Raw genomic sequence first — 14355 nt, forward strand, 5'->3', positions numbered from 1 at the left:
TAAATAAATAAAGTTTCAAGTCAAATCTGCAAATAGCTAAATCAAAAGTCAAGATCTTGGATTGAGGCACGTCAACAATATAGTAAATTCAAAGAAACAAATTTATAACTAAGGTTTCATACTTTCACTTCAATTGAGACTCTTGTGCCACCTATTTTATTGTCACTGAAAGGGTTGCTTCCTCTTGAGAAAGCAGGTTTTACCATTCCCCGTAGTTGTCTAGGTCAGTATAACAATACAAAGCCAAGTGGCTAGTCTGAAATTGCACACAAAAACATCATCATTTTAAGAAAGATGTTCACCCATTCAAAATAAGGGATAAGTAGCTACACTAAAATACCAGACAGAAGAATTTACTTCTCATATATTTCAGCCCATTCCATACAAAAGAGGGTAATATATGTACTAGAAATATAATTAATATCAAGTGGGCTGTTTTCTGAAACACCTGAGAAACCCCTACTCAAAATGAGTGAATGTGGACAACTGATGTGCTAATCCTGTTTGTACAGCATTAAAAAAACATGAGCTCAATGCAGAGAATGATCAACTAATTAGACACATGAGGAGGCCCAGCTTAGTCTGGATAAGTGGCCACTTTCGGTAAACTGCTTTTAACCAATAAATAGACAATTTTTCTTTTAACCATTAAGTAGCCTTTAAAAATAGGAAAGTAAAAGCAGTGAGCAATTTTGGCAGGTGTTGTGCATATAAGGCAACAGAATAACTGTACCAGGGATGATTTTTTCCCCCCCACCAGTGAACCAATAGGAACTTGCAGTAGGAGTCATAGGAACATGGGAACAGGAGTAGGCTATGTAGCCCTCGAGACTATTCTGTCAATGAATGAAATCATGGATGATCTGGGATCTAACTCCATATACCCATTTTTGTCCCAGATCCCTTACTACCTTTGGCTAACAAAAAGCAAATATTAGTTTTAAAATTAATAACTGAACGGGCATTATCTAGATGGCACAGTGACAAAAGTTTGACTTCAGGTAAATTATCAACACTGATTTTCCTTAGGCAATTAAAAACATCTTGGCGACTCAGTTCACGAAATACTTTACATTTACAGCACAGAATCAGGCCATTTGGCCCAACTGGTCTATTCTGGTGTTTATATTCCACACAAGCCTCCTCCGTCTTAATTCATCTAATTCCATCAAAGTATCTGATAGGGTTATCATATAAATATAACCTGGTAAACCATAAAAGGTGGGAAAAGTCTCAGCCACGATCCATTGTGTGTGGACTTACTTGATTTCAGGAATGCAGAGTAGAGGGAGAAGCTACTCAGCTCTCCTGTGCCATTGAGAACTTTTTTGTTAAAAGAAAAAAGATCAGTCAGGATTCCACTATTCACTTTCCCCTGCTGGAAAGAGCACACACGGACATTCAGTTATGATTCTCAGCCTTAATTCTCTCCTTGGTTGAATACCTCTCCGAAGCTCACTTTTTTGGGCTTAAATATGAAGAACGATCACTTGGGCAAAGTACTGGGCGGTTCACTATGTTCAGGAGAGGCAAGAAAAAGCCAGCACATCAAAAATGGCAAAGACTGACATAGCCACCATGTAAGGCACAGATTTGACATGTCTTGGGAATCAGGAGAGTTTTGTAAACGAGTTGAATTTTAATATTGCAGTTACAGGGAGCTCAGATAGCATCGGATAAGACCATAAGACGTAGGAGCAAAAGTAGGCCATTCAGCCCATCAAGTCTGCTCCGCCATCCAACAAGATCATGGCTGATCTGATAATCCTCAATTCCACGTTCCTGTCTTTTCCTCATAACCCTTGATTCCCTTCATGATTAAAAATCTGTCTTTCTCAGCCTTGAATATACTTAACGACACAGCCTCTGCAGCCCTCTGCGGTAAAGAATTCCACAGATTCACTACCCTCTGAGAGAAGAAATTCCTCCCCATCTCTGTTTTAAATGGGTGCCCCCTTACTCAGAGATTATGCCCTCTGGTCCTAGACTCTCCCACAAGGGGAAACAACCTCTCAGCATCTACCCTGTCAAGCCCCCTAAGAATCTTATATGTTTCAATAAGGTCGCCTCTCATTCTTCTAAACTCCAATGAGTACAGGCCCAACCTACTCAACCTCTCCTCATAAGAAAATCCCTCCATACCTGGGATCAACCTAATGAACCTTCTCTGGACTGCCTCCAATGCCAGTATATCTTTCCTTAGATAAGGGGACCAAAACTGTTCACAGTATTCTAGGTGTAGTCTAACTAGTTCCTTGTATAGTTTTAGCAAGATTTCCCTATTTTTATACTCCATTCCCTTTGAAATAAAGGCCAACATTCCATTTGCCTTCCCTATTACCCGCTGAACTTGTATGTTAGCTTTTTGGGATTCATGCACAAGGACTCCCAAATCGCTCTGTGCTGCAGCTCTCTTCAGTCTTTCTCCATTTAAATAATATTCAGTTCCTTTATTCTTCCTGCCAAAGTGCAAAACCTCACACTTTCCCACATTATATTCCATCTGCCACATTTTTGCCCATTAACTTCACCTGTCTATATCACTCTGTAGACTCTTTGTGTCATCCTCACCACTTGCCTTCCCACCTATTTCTGTATCATCCACAAACTTGGCAATAGTAATTAGCAATTATGAAAGTAATTAGCAATTATGAAAGTTTCCCTCATCCAAGTCATTAATAAATATTGTAAATAATAGTGGCCCCAGCATTGATCCCTGTGGCACTCCATTAGTTACAGGTTACCATCCTGAAAATGCCCCCCACCCCCGTATCCCAACTCTCTGTCTTCTGTTAGTTAGCCAATCCTCTATCCATGCTAATATACTACCCTCAACACATGGGATCTTATCTTATTAAGTAGCTTTATGTATGGTACCTCATCGGACATGTTGCTGCAAAGACAGTGCTCTTTTACGCATTGCCTTACACAGTGGGAAAGGAACTCCAACATTGGTTAATGGGTGTAAACAAACCACCCAACAGTTAGTTAACGAGATACAAGTTGAAATGGTCAAGTTTGTTTTAGAGGAAATAATAAGTTCACTGCAGCATTTTAATCACATGGATTCAAAAGATTTAAAAAAAATATTGTAATGAAAAAACAGAACATTGAAAATACTCTTGAAACCCAAAGAAAATGAACTGAAATGGTTGCAGTTCAAATTTCAAATATAAATCAAACCAAAGAAAGTCTACAAACCAATGAATAAAGGATCTATTATCATTTCAGGTAGCTAAGTTGGAGATAAATGGAACAATGAGTTCCACAGTCAGAATTCTCTCCAGTGGCAGTCCATTATACACAGTTCAGCTGAATCAGCCTAGCAGCTCCCCATTCAAAGGCATTCTCCCAGAGGCAAGCCAGCAGCAGGCAGGAAATCATTGCTTCCTCATCTCTTCTGAGAATAGAGTTATTTCAAAGTAATTGGCAAAATAAAAGTATACAAAAATGAGAGGAACAAAAGATCTTGCAAAACGTTACTTGAAATAAACACTGTCCTTTGAAAGGTATGAGCCTGCAAAACTGTACTGTCCTGTCATGAACCATCTGTGACAGGGACTTTCTTTTTCTTTGTTTGGTTAACATTTGGTTTAACTCTTTCAAATTCACATTTGGCATTTTTGTGTTTCACTTTTTTCTTCTTGCTCCTTTCAAGGTCAGCCTGTTCCATTTCAAAGTATCCTTGCCCCACAGTAGTTCCATCCATAAGTTCAGTTTGTCCCTGCCCACTGGCTGGGACCTTGCACATCTGCTTTGATTTCTTTCTTGAATTGGAATATAAGCTACCTTCCTTGGACACTCGCTCACCTCCTTTGTGATCACTGCCTGTGTCTAAATTATCCCCACTTTCTGCTGCCAGCTTTTTCTTTTTTTTCTTCTTCTTCCTCTTTCCTTTATCTTCAGCCTTGATGGGGCCTTCGGCCTGGTTTGTCTCTGACAGCGTGCTGAGGAGGGAACTTTGCTGGAGTATGTCGCTGCTCGAGACTGCCGCTTCCTTCAGCCGCTCCCACTCACTGTCTGAATCACTGTAACATTTGACACAGAACGGTTAAGAACGGCTATGCACTCAGTTGCAACAAATATATAGTGAACTCAATAAAACAGTGCAATCATTTTAAGCGTTTCTGATTATCTCAAAGTCTAGTGATGTATAGTTAGTCCAGTAAAGGATCTGATATAGCTTTGAACACCTGATGATGGCCAGGGTTGTTTTCTTCCGTTCTCCTCCCCAAAAAAAACTATATGTGTTTCTTATATGCTCATCTTCAATTCTTCTCAAAAAATGATCAAATAAATTACAATTCCGGGTGAGGCAATGGAAGTAAGCACCCATTAAGCAGGCAAAATGTGGTGTCTCGGTTATATGCAGGGTTTCCACCCACATAAAGATACTCAGGAAAGGTAGTTAGGTGCACCAGTCTCTGTAGTGATGCTCCTTAAACAACTATGGACGCCAATCACGTGCAATTCGAACAACTGCCTCAGTGAAACAGCTACCACAGCAGCCTGAAAAATAACAAATGAAAGAAGCTCGGGCACAGTAACCTTCAGTGAATGATTAACTATTTACCTGACCTTGCGCAATCTGGACTGATCAGAGGAGGCCTTGTCAACAGATTCTACTGTTCGGGTCCAAGATTTAGTGCTCGCAAGAGGCTTCTAGTTTGCATCACAGACACTTGACTGATGTTTCAATGTGGCTATGCAATATTGCAGGACTCTTCCCAATTGATGCAATCAAAAACAAAAATGGACTCGCTTTGGAATGATGGTGACTAAGCTCTGAACATAGTCTTTGTAATGGTGAGGAAGGTCCTTACAGGCCATTTAGGGAGAAACAAACCCTTGGATCATTGGCAGTGCATTTGTCTGAGTCAGAGGATGATGCGCTTAAGGTACATTCCAAACACGAACACAAAATCCAAGCTGACACCTTAGCCTAGTATTGAGGGAAGGCTGTATGGTTGGAGGTGCCATCTTTCAGATGGGATATTATGAGGCCCCATTTGCACTCTCAAAGATCCGAAGAGCTGGGAAGTTCTTCCTGTGTCCTGGCCACAATTTAACTCTCAATGAACATTACCAGATGAATTATCTGAAGATGTTTATGTTATTGCTGTTTGTGGGACTGTACATAGTTACAATGACCTTACTGGGCATTTTCCTGCATTACAACAGTGACTACACTTCGAAAGTACTTCACTGGCTGTGAAATACTTGAGATGTCCTGAGGTCACAAAAGGCGATATATAAATGCAAGTCCTCTCTTTCTTGGTAGCTTAGCCTATCTGTGGCCTAAAAACATGACAGCTGTCAGCGTCAATGGCCAGCAATAATCATTTAGGCTTGCCACCAGCTACACTGTTACCATCTAAAGTTTCTCAGACCTCTTCTTGGCTTCTCCATCAGCAGCCTCGCTTTTAGTGCTACCACTTTAGCCAGGCAGGCATTGGCAAGGCCATATGTTATATAGGTTATATAATCTGTGCAGGTCAACAGTACAATCACTCATATCCCATTAATTTCAAGTATTTGCCATGTGTGAAAAGTCAGTCAAGTTCCTACCAAGGTGTTGTCACATCAATTAACACTTGGGTCAGATCAGCAAGTTACAGCAGTGTTGCAGGCCACAGTGTCAACGACCTAAGTGTATGATTAATAGCCTTTACCATGCGTTTACACTGTAAAACTCGACACTCAACATTACTGCTACAGCAAAAACTGGTTAGAAATTGGAAAATTCAAGGGCTGTAAATGCAGCTTATACTGCCACCCACCAGTCAAACATCCTCACTGCAGTAAACTTTCATTTTAGAGTTATGAAAGCAAACCTATTTGAATATTTTAGTGTTAAAAAAGTTCAAACAAAATACATTGATAGGGCTCTACTCACCAACTACTAAGGGGATGTGGCTCTCATGTAAATTAAAATACAAAGACCTTGTCAGGTCTAAGTCTTCATTTTTGATCATTAATTTCGTTATATTTCAGCATTACTCAGACTTCTTTGCTGAGTGCTAAAATCCCAAGTAGATTCCTGCTCCTGGGCCAACAGGAATGGTTCAGCACATGGTAACAAGATGCAGCTGTGCTCCTGTGTCCCCTCACACAGCACACTCCTGATTTCAATAATACCACTGGGGCAGTTCCAAGATGCATAGGAAGAAAGAAAACTATAGGACCCATGGCTCTTTGCATTTTATACAGGGTCCTTTCATTTCCCTTAAGGACAATTGGGATTGCAGTTTCAGGTCTTCTATTGCTGGAGAGCAAAGGGCGGAAAAAAGGACACAACATGGAATTATAACCTGGTTAATATTCTCCGCCTGGATAGGCGTGAATGAGGACCAGAGCAGGGACTCTAGAGAAAGCCGCAAGTGAAAGAAAAGCTGGGTGTGGTAGAGTGGAATATGATTGCTGCACTTTCCCACACTAAGTCCAGCAACATTCGCTGCCTGACAAAGAAGGCAGTATATATAACTAAGCCATCAAGTCCCACTTCACAATGGCGCATCTCCTGGTTGACTGCAAACATCACTAACCGCAACCTGGTAACTGACCCAAGTGGTGAAGTCCCAGGTTTTGATTTTCCGTGGAAGTTTAAAACTATACATCAGTGCTGGTAAACCAGTTCCCCATCAAAATCCCTTACACTTTAGCAGTATGCAGGTTCCTTTGGAAGTTGCCTCAATTTAAATGTCTGGTTCAGCAGCACCTGCAGGTCTGTTTCTTCAAACAGCTTTGAAACACTTGCTTTTCAAATAGAGGTATAATTGTGTTTCCTAAAAAGCAATGCTAGCTGCTAATTGCACCTGTTTATATTTCTTCACATATAACAGACTTCCCGGTGTAGCAGCAAGAGTCTTTCGATTGTGGGACAGAGGAGTGGGAATAAACATGAATCCAGTCAGAGAAATAAACAGAAACAAAAAGAAAAGGCCATTTAAAGAACTCCCAATCAGGCTCTCTTTCTTCTCTCGTTTACTCATCTACAGATTTCACACTAGCAATTGAACAAACCTGTGGGGACTCTATTGTGGGCTCAGAGGTTAGTGATTAAAAACAGGTAACTATCTAAATGGATGGGCCTGACAGGTTCTCCTGTTGTCAGTGCACAGCGCCCTCTAGCAGCCCTTTTAAAACTGCAGCTCTGGAGATTTATCTGACGCAGACTTCACATTTTGTGCAAAGTCGGAAGTAAAACCCAAGACGACCAGGGCACAAATAAGTACAAATTTCCATTGCATCTAAAATACTTTATTATCCTCCCATCTCAAAACCCCGAAAGAACTACCAAAAGGTTAATGCACATGTACTTCATTTATTGATGTGGCGAAGACAATTAGCAAGCCACTTGCAGTTTGATTTCTTTAAACCGAAATTCTATTGTAGCAAATGTTTAGCACAGACTTAGTCCAGCACTGCAGTATATTTTGATTGACTGGGGAAGCAGTTATACATTGAGGTCAAGGTTAACAATCCATTCAATGGCTTCAGCTGACACAGTGTGAATGATTGTGATGACACCAGGAATGGATCTCTCAGGGCAGGAGTTCAGGACATGGACAATGATCTGACTTGGGTGGCCATAGTCATAATTTGTGTTGTTTCTCATGTTCCACTATGAAGCAGGTGGTCATGTCGTCCCTGGCCCGTCCTCAAGCGGTTGAGGGTTGTCCAGATTTTCCGTGGAAGTTTAAAACCTGGGACTTCACCACTTGGGTCAGTTGCCAGGTTGCGGTTAGTGACGTTTGCAGTCAACCAGATATGCGCCATCGAGAGGTGGGACTTGATGGCTTAGTAATATACACTTCCTTCTTTGTCAGACAGACAGGGAAAATCCAAGGCTCAAATATGAAGTAATTAATTATAAAGGCAGTAGCATTTTAACTGAAAACTCTAGGAAACATAACTTACATTTGGTACTGTAGCTGAATATTAAGCAGAGGTTTCGTTACATTATCCTAAATACAGCTGGCCAGCCTCCCAACTGAATTTCACTGCTAAAATCCTCATTGAAACTTAACATGTTTTCTGATTCCAAAAATGCTATACAGAAAATAGCTACTTCTTTTTCAGAACTGATTAAAGGAACAGAAAACTAAAGCTGTTGAGCCATAGTAGAAAAACAGCAAACTGTTCAATACGGAAAGTCCAGAGGCATTAATTAGACTGAAAATGTTAATTTGACTTAAAAACAGAAAAAGCTGGAAATACCCATTAGAGATTTCAGCATTTGTAGAGAGAAAGATGTTAGTATTTTTAACAACGTCCTTCAGAGCTGAAGATTCAGGTGAACAAGCAACAGCGATGGCTTCAATTCAAAATAATGTCCTGGCTGTAAACTGCCTTGGGGGGTGTTCACGGTCTTTCTGTCCCCACAAATATCAGTGGCAGTGTGATTTTTGGTCTGTTTGCAAGGTGATCTGCAGCAGTTCCTTTAAGGACCACAGGTTAGGTCACTCTATGCCAATGGTATTCATGAGAAAAATAGTGAGGGCCGATTGGGAAATTGAAAAATCTTAATCGGGCTGGAGGTAGAATTTTATAAAATACCTATAGATTCATTGCAATTTATTTCTTCAAAAAGGTATTTTGGTATGTAAAACACAAAAAATGGTTATAAGAAATAAACACATTAGTAACTGTACACTATACGCCAAGTGTGATCTAACCAAGGCTCACTATACATTGAGCATAACTTCTCTACTTTTTCTTATACACTGCACCCTTGTCTTCTGCCTGATATTGTTTGCAGTAGTTCATTTTTAAAATTTTGGCAACGAATAATAATCCTTACAATACTTATGTTAATTACTGGTCAGAATTGTAAGATTCTAACCAATGTGCTGGTTCAGGAAGGCTCTTCAAACTGCACTCATTTTCTGAGGTGCCCTGGCACTTGGCACATTTTAAAAGTTTCTTCAAATCAAAAATTGCTCACTAAGAAACTGAGAAGTGCTCATCAATTAAACTATTAAATGGTTTGATACAGTTTTTGAAGCAATTTTCAGTCATGTTAATTCAGATTACTCACAGTTGGAGGATTGGATACTTATTAAAAGTCTTCATTTTGGCGATTAAAAATCCATTCTGATATTATAAATAAAACTACATCAGGTTATCAGTCTTAAATAAGTCACAGAATGCTTTTTAATGGAAAGTAAAGAAAAAGAAACTATTATCTATTTTGCTGCCCAATCTCCCTGCTCACGCTTCCTGCCTTGACACTCCGTTTGCAGACCCTCCTGCTCCCTGACCCCACCCTCCCACAAGAGGGGCTGCGAGTGGGACTGCCGAGGTGGGGGGGGGGGGGGGGAGTGGCAATCAGAAGGGCCAGCGAGCAGGAGGGTTGGGGAGCAAGGCACCAAGCGGGAGGGGCGGTGAGTGGGGAGGAGGCAGCAGGCAACAGGGAGGTGGCAGTGTGTTGCAGGAAAGACAAGTTACAGGCTGCAAGCAGCCCGAGGGCCAGGTAATCAATACCACTGTTCAATGCGCAATACCAGAGCGTGCCACTGATATCTAAAATTCTGCTGGGGTCTACAACCAACAAAGGATCCTGAGTTAACTATTAAAGCTGGCTACATGCTTTGAGCAGAAGGACTCATTGCCCATTTTGTAGCCGGGTGGGCAATGCGCGTGCACAAAAACCAAAGACACCAAGTGCAGTAGCAAGAGTAACCTCCCTAGCAGTGTCCTAGCCCCTGGTCAAAAAATACCCGACAAATGGCATCCCAGGGAGAGCCAACAGACAGGATGTGGAAAACAGGTGAAATTAAGGGACAATACCACAAGATGTGCAACAGTTGGTCACCCTTGGTGGAGAGGTTGTGGGGTGTGGGTAGTCGGCAGCAAGGGCAGGGGGTGGCTTCCAGCGGGCTCTCCCCCTTCCTGATGCCAGATTCCTCGATCAGGCACTGAGCGCCTTTGAATGAGGAACCCGCAAGCAAACCCGACATGGTTTCCTTTTTGGGTTTCCCACATGGGCAGTATCCCGGCTGGCCACTGAGGCCCTTAGTGAACATTAATTGCCCACTTAAAGGCCTCATTTGCCAGCAGGGCGGGAAAGTGTTGACAAGCTTTCCCACTCCGGTCTAAATCAAGGCGGGGACAGGAAGGTGGTGGGGACCTATCCATCACCCTCCCACCCGACTAAATGCCCCCCATGCCTCCAACTCAGCTTGGGAGAGGGTAATAAATTCCATCAATAAACACTGTGGCTACAACAGCAGGTCAAAGGCTGCAAATTCTGCTGTGACTAACTCACCTCTTGAATCCCAAAAGTCTGTCCATTATCTACAAGGCACAAGTCAGGAATGTGATGGAATACTTTCCATTTGCCTGAATGGGTGCAGCTCCAACAACACTCAAGAAGTTTCACACTATGCTGGACAAAGCAGCCCGCTTGATTGTCAACCCATCCACCACCTTAAACATTCACTCCCTCCTGCACTTATGTGCAGTAGCAGCAGTGTGAACCATCTACAAGATGCATTGCAGCAACTTGCCAAAGCCTCCTTTGACATCATGTTCCAAATCCATGGCATGTACCACCAAGAAGAACAAGGGCAGCAGGTAAAGGGGAACAACACCACCTGCAAGTCATACAGCATACTGACTTGGAAACACCACTTTTCTTTCACTGTTGCTGAGTCAAAATCCTGAAACTCCCTCACTAACAGCACTGTGGGCTGTGGGTGTACCTACACAACAGGGACCGCAGCAGTTCAAGGCGGTGTCTCACCACCACTCTCTCAAGGTAAATTAGGGATGGGTCATAAATGCTGATCTTGCCAGCAATGCCTACATTCCATGATCAAATTTTTTTTAAAAATTGGTCTGTCGTATATGTGACTCCAGACCCACAGCAATGTGGTTGACTATTAACTGCCCTCTGAAATGGCCCTGGAAGCAACTCAGTTGTATTCAAAATGACAGCTCACCACCACTTTCTCAAGGGAAATGAGGGACAGGCGATACGTGCTCCACTTGTCAGCAACATCCCACGTCAGAATTTAAAAATCTGGTCACCGATCTCATTGCTGTTTATTGGGAGATTGCTGCACACAATGTCGATTGTTGCATTTCCTATACTTCAACAGTGACGATGCTTCAAAAGTACTTCATTGGCTGGAAAATGCTTTTGGGGCATCTCAAGGTCCTGGGAAAGCTGCTGCATAAATGCAAGTCTGTCTTGTCTTTTTCACCATTAAGTATTTCCAAATGACAATTACAGTTCACAGTGATACCAGCTGCAGGGCTGCAAGAATTTTGAAACTTCATCAACTCCATTCACTTTGAAGCTGAAAGATTCCACTTTTGAGGGTTGCATTTCAATTCACTTCTGATTCCCCTCAGGTTCCCCCAACATCAATGCAAATTCGTCTTTGGCCCCCAGTTTTTTGATCTCCCATACTGTAGAAGCTTTAAAGAACCAAGCACAAGGATGGCACCCAGTATTGCTATGCAACAATCTTCAAAAAGCCAGGCAGCTTGCACTCAAACGATGATACCAAAACCCTGCCCAACCGATCATGTACAAGCAGAAACAGATAAGGTTTGGCTGTGATTTCTTTGCTCACTTTAGGTTTCCCATGGACATCACTTCCTTAAATTGGTGTGTGGTTCACAAGGATGTTTAAGAATGGAAAATTGCCACTGGGCTCACAAAAAGTCCTTTTACATCAACCAACCCCATCTTCACAATCCAAAAACATGTCCAGGGTAAAATTTGTCTCATTATTTATAGCTAAATAAGCTTAGAAAACACTTATATAGCGGAAATGGGAATTCATCTCCTGAGTGCCTTGTGAATCCAACAACAACCTGCATTCATTTAGCCCTTGCTATATAACTGTTGCAGTCCATGTGGTGTAGGTGCAGCCACAGGGCCTGTTAGGGAGGGATTTTTAGGTAGTAAAATCCACTAACTAGGTCTATTTCCCCAATAACTTATTTCACAAACCTATTCCTCTTTGGGCGAAAACGTTTTGTCAGATTAACCTCTTAATTTTAATTTTCAACTCGAGTTTTTTGATATTCAATGGTCAACTAACTTGTACTGCTAATTTAACTATTCTTGAATTATTTCATCTCCTTTCTAGAAAATTCAACCTTGGTGTTATTCTGCACTACAGGCGTTTGTCCATCTCTGAGGTTTATCTACTAGTGATAAAAAATCCTCTCCCTCTCTTAGCCCCCAAGTCCAGGGCAGCTCCAAGTATTGTTGGCTGAATGAAGCTGCAAGTTTGGATTCACGTGCTAGTGGCCCAGCTGCATTGTACTTCAATGTGATTGCCAGAAAGAACCTTGCAGTGTTAAACCTCAAGTATATAGCTGAAGGCAGAATTAACCACAAATGTTCGCTGCCTACCACAGGGACTCCCAAACCAGGGATTTTGTTCTCTACTGGGGTTGTGGCGAATATCAAGCAGAGACCCTGCAAATTTTTCCTCAACCAATTTGTCAATTTGACAGCTTTTCACAGCCCTTATTGTTCATTCAGATCAGCGCTCCAAGTGACTCACAAGGGATTTCCTGGAAGTGCTCATAATGGAGGAGGTACATTGAATGTGCAGTTGGAGGCACTTTGAACGATCGTTGTGGCAAATGGCAGGACAGTCCTGGGATCAGTGTCGAGGCTCCATTACATACGCACACACGTTTCATAGCTCCAAGGTGCCAGCAGAGTCTTCAAAATGGTTGTAGGCAAAACCATTTGCTCTTGCTCAACAACTCCCACTCCTGCTCTCACTCTGGGGTCATACTACTTTCATGCATTAAAATGGGGTCGCTGTGAGAAAATGTTTGGGAAGTACTGGTCTATCATATTCTATTTAGCTCTCTTCTTTGCAAGTTTACGAAGAAACCAATATGGTTTAGAAACTTCTGACAGAATCGGCAAGTTTATTGAAAATTAGACATTACCTTGAACTGGGTGGAGGTTTTCGTTTAACTGGAGATGAGGATTCTACATTTCTGTAATCCCCTGGTACAGATGTAGAAAATAAACGAAAGCCTGTAAAATAAAAACATCTTAAATTGAGGCCCAACAAATCTTTAAAAAGAAATAATCCAACATGGATCATTGAAATGAAGGTCTTTTTCAGTTGGCTTTATACAAATAAAATTTTGACAATCATAATTTAGCCAGCATGAATTGGCAAACCTAATTCGCAAGAGGCCATAGTATGGGAAATCGAACCATGTCACACTGTTGCAATATGTTTGCCCTTAGCAATGTGCTGAGGGACATTACTGGGACAGAAAAGAGGGACCTATTTTCTGCGTACTGTGTCCGTCCTTGATGACAGTTCCTGAAAGGGAATATGTTTCATTTACCAACCTTAAAGCTTCAATCCTTAGTGTAAACAGGAGTTTATCAAATTACCTTCAGCATCATCCCTTACTTGCTGCTGTGGAAAGGGTCCAGAATCATCAACAGTTATGATACTGAAAAATAAAACAGGCTGCTATTAAAAATATTGAATATAATTGAATTGCACCTCTATGTTCATAAACACAGCTAGCTTCCATCTAGTTCAAAGCAATATCCAATTTATGATAGACTAAATTATCACTGTTTGCAGACTGGTCTTCATTCAAAGCTTTACTAGTCCTCATTCTGAAAAAGACTACACTATAATTATACAAAGTGTGAATTTAATGTTCATCACTGAAAAGAGAGACATGTTGCCAAAGCTTTTTGTCTTGCACTCATCAGAACAAATGCAAGGATGCCAATTTTGAACAACAGCCATTTCACGCTGCCACTATGCAGCGACGATGCAAGTGGAATTTTCCACGAACAGGATGCTGCCGTCATCCAAAAGGTCATTCTGCCTACCACACAATTGAACAACACTGTGTCTGAATTTCAGTGTTGACATGATGCCAGGTATGTAGGAAAAATGCCCCAACCATTGGCTGATTGAATCAAACGTGTTCCACCAGCTGTTAATGAGAGGCAGAATACAGACCGTACTCAATCAGCCCACACTTGCAAAACCCAAGCAAAATGTCGACTGTTAGATATGATTCCACGATTGGGCAGCACTTGTTGAACAACCCTGAGCGCTCAATCCTGAGGAAAGAGTAGGGCCCATTAGGGACCAAGGGGACAATCGATGGGTGGAGCCAGAGGACATTGGTAGAGTGTTGAACGAATAATTCACATCCGTCTTGACCCAAGAGAATGACGATGAAGGTATCGAACTCAGGGAGAGAGACTGCGAGGTTCTTGAGCAAATTCATATCAGGAGTGACAAGGTATTGGAGGTGTTGGCAGGCTTAAAAGTGGCCAAATCTCCAGGTCCGGGTGATTTCTGTCCCAGACTGCTGAGGGAGGCAAGG

The 14355-nt window shown here is 41.8% G+C and overlaps 1 protein-coding gene across 1 annotated transcript in view; it reads right to left on the minus strand.

Annotated features, from left to right (window-relative positions):
• Window positions 1-1402: 1402 nt before the first annotated feature.
• Window positions 1403-14355, minus strand: part of c12h12orf43 (chromosome 12 C12orf43 homolog) — a 37088-nt gene continuing 24135 nt past the window's right edge. The window contains exons 4-6 of the mRNA XM_078554002.1: window positions 13394-13455; window positions 12931-13021; window positions 1403-4028 (exon numbers count right to left, since the gene is read on the minus strand). Coding sequence (XP_078410128.1) covers window positions 3539-4028; window positions 12931-13021; window positions 13394-13455 — 643 coding nt within the window. The 3' untranslated portion in view covers window positions 1403-3538. The remainder of the gene's footprint in view (window positions 4029-12930; window positions 13022-13393; window positions 13456-14355) is intronic.

The sequence above is a fragment of the Cetorhinus maximus genome, chromosome 12, assembly GCF_964194155.1.
Source record: "Cetorhinus maximus chromosome 12, sCetMax3.hap1.1, whole genome shotgun sequence".
NCBI classification, from domain to species: Eukaryota; Metazoa; Chordata; class Chondrichthyes; order Lamniformes; family Cetorhinidae; genus Cetorhinus; species Cetorhinus maximus.